The sequence below is a fragment of the Actinia tenebrosa genome, unplaced genomic scaffold, assembly GCF_029948245.1.
Source record: "Actinia tenebrosa isolate PJP-AT-01 unplaced genomic scaffold, QUT_ActTen_1.0 PGA_scaffold1__47_contigs__length_23844297, whole genome shotgun sequence".
Classification (NCBI taxonomy): domain Eukaryota; kingdom Metazoa; phylum Cnidaria; class Anthozoa; order Actiniaria; family Actiniidae; genus Actinia; species Actinia tenebrosa.
In genome coordinates, this window is record NW_028292578.1 from 3,293,880 (window position 1) to 3,304,187 (window position 10,308).

The window sequence follows — 10,308 nt, forward strand, 5'->3', positions numbered from 1 at the left end:
AACGGCTTATTTAAAAATCCAAGATGGCGGCCTTGTGGTCACGTGACTTAGTTTCCATGCTAACCAAGGCTCTAAGGTTCCTCCTTTTCACAAAAGACATTAACTTGCCAAGTTTGGGTAAGATTCGTAGAAAACTGGCTATGATATAGCTAATCAGTTTTTCATCTGAGAGCCATGCCTTAATGATGCTGAGAGGAATAAAATAACTTCTAAAATTTGACATTGTATTTATATCCTATGGACTACTTCGACGATACGGCGAATACAATGCATCCAGGGCAGCAAGTATAAAGCTCATGTGAGGCCAAATATAAATTAAGCTAATGTGAGGCTTGATATATGTTTTTTTTTTTCATAAAAGGCATGTCATCTTAATTTACCCATGAAAAGAAACACAATATATTATTATTATTATATATTATTGTTTCTTTTGCCCAATGGACTAGCTCCCCATAATGTATTGTGACCCAAGATGGCCGCTATATCGACGAAGTAGTCCTTCAAAGGCGTGTCCTACGATTCAATAGCTGGCCAATACTGCACGTGAATGACTAACTGTCACTCATCGTCAGTGACTGTAACGGTGAACGTTACTCTTTTTCCTTAAATGACCGTCTTCATCAGCGTCCACTTGGTCGCATTCAAACTCATTTGTCATCTTACATATCTTGTTGTATTTCTGGAACATGTACCCGTCTGGACAAGAAACAAACTTTGTCGCCCCAGAGAGACATTCGATGTAACCTTTGCATGTTAATGAGGTGGAATAGAAACCATCTGGCTTGGTCGCGCAGTACTGATGGCTCGACACTGAAAATAATTAATAAAGTTTGATTTCAAATATTTCCACTTGGACAATGTCAGAAGTGAATTATTCATTCAGTCCGTCAGTCAGTCAGCTTCCGTTAGCCAGTCAGTCGGTCAGGCAGCGTTAGCAAGTCCGTCCGTTAGCCACCCAGCCAGTCAGTCAGTCCGTCAGTCTTTCCGTCCGTCTGCCAACCAGTCCGTCGGTTGGTCGGTCGATCGGCCATTTAGGTTGTTTCCTCGGTAGTTAACTAGAGTATTAGTAACATAACGATTGCTTATTATCATTACTCACGTGGTACATCACAGCTGCGTGGACAGTTGTTAAACATCCAGGTCCAGTTATCACCATAGCAACTACCTTTCGCTGACCAGGCAGGACACCACGCCTCTTTATCATAAACTACAAGCAAGCGAGAGTAATGGATCAGATATCCACAAACCAGCTATATGATCTTAATTATCATCCATACAAATCAGATGAACATTGTCTAGACGATGTTTTTTATACGAGTCTTAATTAAATCAATTCAAGATTTCTTGTTGGGCTTCACTTTTGTAGATATTATTTCCCTGTATCGCGCGAGAAGTTTATTCTTTCTGACTGACAGCACATGGTGTCAGTGTTTGACCACCACTGGGTTCGAAGCAGATGATGAGATTCAATCACTTTCATCCACGGATTAAAACCGTAATGTGCCCGTAATGCGCTATAGGTGTACGCAATCGTGCCCTGACGATCGCTTGTATAGAATACGATCTTGAGTACAATTCGAAGTTGATAGGTACGAGTGACGAGTGAACGTCACGAGTATCTATCAATTCCGAATTGTACGAGAAGATCCGCGTGTATTTTTTTGTGTATGATGCATTCAACAAACTGAAAATGAGCAACTATTGGAGTTCTACAGATTAACAATTAACGATTTAATTGTACTCCTCTTGTTCAATCAGAATGGAGTAATTTTGTTGAGTACATTATAGAAACGAAAATTATTGAACCAACCTTTGCACAGTCCGCAGCTTCTTCTGCATTTGGTCAACATTTTTACGGGTTTTTTCTTGCATTGACCTTGGAGCGCCATATCTGGACAGGTGTCGAGAAGATCTTGACACGCTAAGTTCAAAGTGGAACGAAATTATTTCAAGACACTAATATGTCTGTTTAGTTTTGATTTTGTATATTTCATCATTTGGTTGTATTCTACACTTTATAAACGCTCTCTCGCTCCACTCTTCTTGGCCAAAGGTTTCGTTCTCGCGTGATAACGAGAAGAGAAGCACTTGAGGGAGAGAGCCTCTGAAGGTGGACATTCTGGTTCAGTTGTCCATGCACAGAACAAACCGAGTCGAGGTTCCGTGGCCGGAAAGAAAAGAATAATTGCAATTACATCGTCGACTCCAAATGTTTTGTGGGAATGCTAAACAATAACGGTTTGAGCATGCGCATTACGAACCACTAAATTCACGTAAACATGGCGGCTTGAGTCTTTTGGAAGAGAAAATCGAGACAAACTTAGTATGGGAATTCGTCCGGTGTCTGGCAATAAATTACTATTCTATTCGGTTTTATACGTTTTACAATTTATGGCCACCAAGATGGCGGCTGGCTATGCGGAAATCCAGGAATCATTATTTTCCCGTTTACAAGAGTCAAATTTCTAGTATGATACACACTATATGAATGGGTACTGAATGAATGTTTGGAATATCGATCCATACACGTCTTACCTTTACACTGGTTGCAGCTTATTCGACAATTAATTAACATCCACTTTTGATTCTTCTCGCATTCTCCATTAGCGGCCCAAAGCGGACACTGATGGTCTGTGTCCTTGCATTCTAAAAACAGTGAGTAAAATTAAGCGGTTTTCATTTTCTATGGAAACATACGATACTGAATTAAAGCAAACTTTGAAACAGCTCCGCATAAAAATGGTTAACGTATGTATGGAAAATATATATACGCCTAGTAATGACCTACCAAACGTACGAGGTACGCCATGCCATAACGTTGAAATGGCTTCACATAAGAATACTGTAAATCCTCTATTTAGCCCCCCCCCCCCCCTCTCAAATAAGCCCCCTCTTTTTAAAGGAAGAAATTTTTTAAGCCCCCCCCCTCTCTTTTTAGCCCCTCCCCCCCTCCCCTTTTCACAACTAAAGAATCACGTGTACTGATTAAAGGTGATTTATTAAAGTCTTGGTTGTTCAGAACATTTCTTTTTAGCTTGCTTTGTTAATGTTACCGTGTTTTAGTTTTGCTATCCACAATAATCGTAAATTATACTTGAGAGACTAACACAGGTGAATTAAATAATAAAAATGCCATGTACATCACTACATATTATGCGAGACGGTCAATAGTAGTGCTTCCGTTTAATCCTGAGTTACAATCATCCTGACAGCGTACAACTTACTGCGTTTCGACTAAATCAATAAGCCCCCCCTCTCAATTAAGCCCCCCCCCCCCTCTCCAATAAGCCCTCCCTCAAACGTGACTGAAATAAATAAGCCCCCCGGGGGGCTAAATAGAGGATTTACGGTAGTTAATATCGTATGAGTGGAAAGCATACGCCATACGATAGTGGCACGTACGAGGTACGACATGCCATAACATTGAAATGGCTTCACGTAAGAATGGTTAATATCGTATGAATTAAAAAACGTACAGAGGGTGTACGGTACGACATTCCGTTACATGGAAATGGCTTCCCATTGTCTTCCAGTAATTCATCCAATCACAAAGCAAAGTACGGCTACGGTAAGATACGGTACGGTTACAGTACGACCACGAATAGTTTCCCACTCATATATAAAAGTTCTAAATGGAATCAAAGGTGGTGTACAGTAGTAGATTCACCTCTCACTTAACAATGTAATAAAGTGTCCTAAATATATGTGTACCTCCTTTTTTCCACGTATTACAGCTAGCACAACAATGCTTCATCATCCAATTACGATTCCAATCGCACTCTCCTTCAGAAGCCCATGTGGAACACTTTGGGTTGTCATCTTTGATACAACCTAAGGAGACAAATAATAGCTAAATAATTACTCATTGTCAAAATATGAATAACTTTTCCCAACGTTTCTCTACGATCAAGCATACATTATATGTGCAAAGACCTTTGAGCCAGAACAAAGTTGTTGAAGGGAAAGGAACCAGGAATACAATAAGATATGCTGGAACATGAGGACCCAAATCCTCACATTAAGGCTACAAAGATCAATTCCTGTGATAAGAACGTTTACCTTGCTGGTTCAAGTATCCTTCTGTCTTAGCAGCAGGTGATGTTGGCCTTACTGTAGGCCAAGGTTCTGGGTTTGGGTTGGTAGGTTGTGTCTGTCCTGGTGTTGGACTAACGGGTGGTACAGCTGTCGGCCATGGTTCTGATGTTGGGTTGGGTGTCCGTGGAGGCGGCGTGACTAGTGGTGGTTGGGTGGGTTGAATGGATTCTACTGGATTGGGAGTTATCACTGCTGGTCCACTGCCAGTACCGTCATCTAAAACCAAACGACTTTTTATTAGTGAAACATATTAGAGACCTAATAGTATCTGGTAGGTTGTGGGGTGCCCATGGATCCCTCTTCTCATTGGTAGTATATTAATAAAGTGCAAGCAACAAAACACTATTTGTTTGACAGCACATGACGGACAGTGTTTGCCTGTATTTGTAAGCTGGTTATAATGAGATTCATTCAGCTGATTGATACTGACCAAGCAACAAAACACTATTTGTTTGACAGCACATGACGGGCAGTGTTTGCCCTTCATTGAGAGTAGATAATGAGATTAACTAGCTTGATTGACACCTAGCATCTAGTAACAACAAGCTATATAGCATAGTTAGAAAAAAAGAAGTATTTGTTTTACCACATATCCCACACGTGGAGGGACAATTCTCCTGCATAAAAGGCTGATCACATCTTCTTCCCTCTTTCAGGAAACCCTTGCACGCAGATTTGAATGGCTTGTCTCTACATTGCTCTGATGGGAATGAATCAATAAATCCTTCAAATACTTGACTTATTTTATCTCGCCATTATTGCTACTTACTACTACTCTTACCACTTTTATACAAAAGCCCAACACCATGGACCACTTATCTATGCTCAATAATTATTTATTTTGAAATTCTTCCAAAACCATGTTGTTCGTTCCGAGATTCTGTCGTCTTTCCAAAGAGTAAACAGTACACATTTAACTAAATAGGTCTTCTTAGTTAGACTGCTTTTCATACACCTGCTACATTCAAATCCTCCGATATCTGAGTTTTAGGTGGAAATCTTAACAACGGAAGCCGAATCACAAGAAAACGCGCCACGTCTGGAGTTGGCATGGCTGTAAAACTCTCTTAGGAGAACATATAGGATTTGCTGAAGTAAGTATGTAATACCTGAACAGTCAGGCGGTCTCCACCCAGTAGGACATGTACACTTGCACTGGTCTTTGATGAGAGTACCTCCATTGACACAACTTAGTGGGCACTCTGCGGTCAGAATAGAAATTGTATATAATCTGTCTGTTTTCTATTAATCTTCGCAATGTTGGGGATATTAAACAAAAGATTTCTGGCTCATTAACCTTCTTTGCCATACCCCAACATGGCCATGAAAAGCTTACCATCCATCATTTATATTATTCAGTGCTTCATGAATGCATAAATTCTTCATTACTTACCACACAAATTGCAGAATTTTGGGCAAACTTTTTTCATTTTTTGTGTGTCTGTGTTACACATTTCTCTGGTCAGTTTTTGGCCACATTCAGCGTTGTAATCCTTGCAGTCTCCTACACAAGCACATAACTTTCCATCAATCTCACACGGCAATACTAGCACTGAACATAAATGTTTGTAAGGCCTAGATTGGACATCGCATTTCATGTTCTAAATATAATACTATTTTTCACTATTTGTTTTACTTTTTCCCAGTAAAATCACTGGTAGGTAACAAAAATATTGTATATGACTTAACTGCAAAGGTTCTCGTAACACCATCCTTTCCCAGATGCACATTTTGAACAAGGTTTTCCTGTTTTGTAGGGGTAATGACCGATCACATTACCGCTGAGAACAACAAAGAAAAAAATATATTTACTGATTCTGAACAACTTACTTTTACTCAAATTACTCTCCTATAGGCCTCTTGCATGTACGTGAGGTCAAAAAAGCTCAATTTGGAGGACAAAGCAAAGGAATTTTCAATCTCCTGAGAATTGGAAAGATATTGTTATGTCCTCCAAATTGAGCTGCATCTCGACCCACTACAAGTACTATAGTATACAATAATAAAATCTCACACAAAAAAATTGCTTGCAAAAGCTCGCCAGTGCTCCAGCTGAACCCCCAGTGTCAATGTATACTGAAATATTACACAATCATCATGATCACCAGTTCTAGTCAAAGTTGTCTAAGAGTTTGGGCTTGGGGAAGTGCAAACGTCCCCTCAAAATCGATATGAACGTCGTCAAAATATGCCATCGAGAAAACCTTTTCTTACTAATTTTTTTCTTCGAGGCAAGTTTTATTTTTCAAAGTTCTAATTTTTTTCAGGTGAAAATTAAATCATTGAATATATTTTTCGCTTTATTTTAGAGGTTTTTGTAAACAGTTGGACCCGGAATTCGAAATACGTCACAAGGTATTAAGAGCTCTATGTAAATTTCAAATAGACCGTTTTCTCAAGGTTGCGTACGCATCCAATCTTAAAGGGCAACAAACTGAAAAACGCAAATTCAGTAAAATTGAGAAGCCAGTTTGATATTTAAAGAGGAGAATAATCTATTTTATGAATTCTTATCGAAAAATCGAAGAAATGTATGATAATTCTGATTATAAAGCTCCTGTTCTGGTATCGTGGCCCGTCAAGTTTCGTAAATTTGGATGAGCGCGCAACCTTGAGATATTCTATTCTATTCAGTCTATTCTCGAACGTATGGCTGGTTTGACATTTTCATCGTTCAACAATTTATTTTTTATTGTCGAAACTAATATATAAATTGCACGGAGAGATAAATTTTAGGAAGAGCATTGGCCAAGCAAAAGTGTTACCATAAGGAAACAAATATAAAACTAGATCAAAATTAAGAGAATATGTGGACCGCATGGCACTAATGAAATACATGAAGATATAGAAATATAGATAAGTTATAGTGCTTGGGAACGAGGTCATTCCGGGCGAAAGCCCTTGGAATTAAATTCGGAAAAATTAATTTCCGACCTCGCTGGGAAACGAACCCACGACCTTCGGAATTGTACTACCAATGCTCTACCAGCTGAGCTAGAGGTCAGACTGAGAGCAGGCCGGGGTGAAATAGATGTTGGGTAGCGGTAATTATGATGCAAAGATGAGAATATGTGGACCGCATGGCACTAATGAAATACATGAAATACATAATCTCGTTCCCAAGCACTATAACTTATCTATATTTCTATATCTTCATAGATCAAAATTACTTTACCTTGGTGAATAGTCACAGTTAACCAACGTCTCTCCAGGGTTAGATGGAGGATGGTATCCATTGTCAAACCTCTTATTACACCACGTCATCCCGCATCCAACGTATCTACTTAGTGCCCAAGCCAGCTAAAACGAGAGTACGATCAAGAAGCACTGAAATAAAATAATGAAACCTTACTGAAATCGCACGCTGTCATTGGTTACAAACGTATCCCTGTACCATGACCGTGCCGCGTCCATTCAAAGTCGTGCGCAATCTGACTCTGTCATCAAAAAAACTCCCAAAGACTTGAAGGATCGTGCGCACTCTAAAAGATTGAAATATATGGTCGTAGAGGTGACTTCCAACATATCATTCCATACCATGGAAGTTTAAAAACCATAAATTCATAATGTCATGGAAGTCTCAGCACTTTTATGCCACCATTTTTACGACCCCACGGAAGTGTTTTAAAGCTTTTTGATTTCCAACGTTAGTTCCAACATGTTTCCCTGATCTCAAATCGATCGATGTTTCTCTAACCAACCTGTGTGTAATGTCCACATATTCTTCTAGGCAAACACTGACTTGGACCCATTGGACTCTGGAACTTGCTGAATCTATAATACTTGTACTCATTGTACCATCTTTCCACGCGAGTCTCTGGGTTGGTTATTTTGCCATACTCTCGTGCTAAGTTTTGACCTTAAATTGAACCTCAAACATTGTACAACTGTTGATGCATTTTTCTATTATGTGGGTGGACGGGGGGCTCTGACAAGGGGGGAAAGGGAAAAGGAGGAAGGGGGAAGGGGGAATCTAAACGGCTGGGTTGGTCGAGTGTTGTTCGAGAGTTTGATTGAGGTGTTGTTCTCACCCTTACCTCAAGAGTTTTTCTCCATGCAGAGACTCGGGCTTTGCTCCCTTCGTAAAAATTAGCATGTGAGTTGAGAGTTGCATGTTGTAAATAATGAATGTAGTGGTAGTGTGTATTTGTCAATCAAGGTTGGTGTAGCGGTATTGTTCACCGCTGGGCTCTCGGGATCGATTCCCAGACTCAGCATCACGTCACCTGAGTTTGTTAAAATAGTTATCTCCATTCATTTGAGATTTTTCTCCCGTTATCTTTTCCATGCAAAAAAACTAAATTACGACTCAGTCTGTGAGTAAGCCTTGTCCTGACTATGATCAATCAAGTGGTTGTTTCAGGGTTCGATAAAGGTTAATTATCTGTTGTATATAGTGCAAATGAAAAGTATTGCATAGTAGTGTGTCAGTCCGTGCCGTGACCTATATTTCTTAATATTCTATCTATATTTTTTCTCATTGTAATTTATGGTATAAATAAAACACTTTGTATTGTATTTTATTGTATTGTAAGTTTGACCAATTAATACCTCCAGAGTTACATACCTAGGTGGTCGGCCCTGAGAACCTCGGTCGGTTTATTAGGATAGGCATCGCCGAATTTAACGAAACCATGTGACCAGGTACATCTGTTTGTCCACATTTGTGCTAAATTAGCGAGGTCATCATTCCACTCCTAATATCAGTATATAAATAATGATTTATAATTATCTCATAGGAATGTATATAATAACATATATATGTTACTGATATTCCAGTTAGCACATACTTTTTCATTAAATGACATGTGGCATGTTTGTTCGTATAACAAAAGAATTCATGTAGCAACTACATATACAGTACCATCAATTACCACTTATTCCAGTTAGCCGATCTATTAGGGTAGCAACTACAATACCACGAATATTACCTGTATGGTAATTTGTCTAGCTATTACCTGGTATTCCATGTAGTAGAACATGTTATTCTAAGGGTACCGTATTATCCCTGGCAATATTCTGCTTTGGTCACTTTACCTGGTATTCCATGTTAGTAGCACATTTTATTCTACCATGTTACCTGGCAATGCTCTGCTTTGGTCACTGCCTGGTATTCCATGTTAGTAGCACATTTTATTTCTACCATGTTACCTGGCAATGCTCTGCTTTGGTCACTTTACCTGGTATTCCATGTTGGTAGCACATGTTATTCTAAGGCTACCTTGTACATGGCAATACTTTGCTTTGGTCACTTTACCTGGTATTCCATGTTAGCTGCAGTTGGTCGAACCATGGAGCGAAAGTGGTTATGTTGATCCAACATATCTTGTTTTTGTTGTATAGTCAACTCACTAACAGCGTAATCACTTCCAAGAGGAGAAATCTCTCGAATCATCCCAAATACGTTTTGACAGTTCATTACAAGACACATCCAAATACATACAATTGATCCAAGGTTCGTCATCTTTTGACCCGATCAGCCTTGTCGATCAAACTCCAATTCCTTGTTGATTTCCGAGTTCGATGAAAGTACAATTATTGAAGAAACATTATGACGCGAGTAAATTCCCCGTCTATATTTCCTTTTGACAGAAAAAATTCTGAATTTTCGAATAAAATCAAAGCATGACCGAAATGATTTTGAAACACGAAAATTTTACGAATATGTTTTTAGCTAAAAAGTCAGGTGGCACCAATCTTATCCTAAAGTCAGGTCCCTGACCTGATTACATCAGACTTAAAATTAGTCATCGATTTTCCGGCATTCTATAATTTCTAAAACTCAAATGAAAATGTTTTGTCGGCTAAAAAACCTTTAAAAATACGTGAATAAAAAGGATTTGGTGTAGTAAGGTTTTGTGCTTGAAGTCCGTACTGTTTTGTTCAAAAATGCCTCCCACTGACTCGTCAGGTACTTGAAAAACGAAAGACCGTTTCCCCCCACCAGCTACTATAAATAAAGTAAACGGGTCATGAATTACAAAGGCACACAAGCCAAGGTTCAGGTTGATATACAATGCATTGTGGCAAATAAACAATGTCTTACTTTATACTTGTTTTTATTATAAGAGTGTTTTTCAGGTACGTAACCAGGGATCTTGTAGGGGAGGTGTACAGGCAATGATTTGCAGAACCAAAAAAAAAAAAAAAAAAAAAGTAACCAAAGAAAATAGCAGAACCAAATAAAAAAAAGGGGATAATGGGTGAGTGGTT

The 10,308-nt window shown here is 39.0% G+C and overlaps 1 protein-coding gene across 1 annotated transcript; it reads right to left on the minus strand.

Moving 5' to 3' along the window:
* Positions 1-442: 442 nt before the first annotated feature.
* LOC116294741 (uncharacterized) lies at positions 443-9,717 on the minus strand. Its single transcript, XM_031702393.2, has 14 exons — positions 9,353-9,717; positions 8,663-8,792; positions 7,797-7,954; positions 7,271-7,395; positions 5,785-5,876; positions 5,489-5,599; positions 5,205-5,297; positions 4,682-4,795; positions 4,060-4,311; positions 3,712-3,831; positions 2,536-2,646; positions 1,811-1,921; positions 1,100-1,207; positions 443-810 (listed from the first exon to the last, which is right to left on the minus strand). The coding sequence occupies exons 1-14, from the start codon at positions 9,557-9,559 to the stop codon at positions 569-571; spliced, it is 1,974 nt and encodes a 657-aa protein (XP_031558253.2). The 5' UTR covers positions 9,560-9,717; the 3' UTR covers positions 443-568.
* Positions 9,718-10,308: the final 591 nt, after the last annotated feature.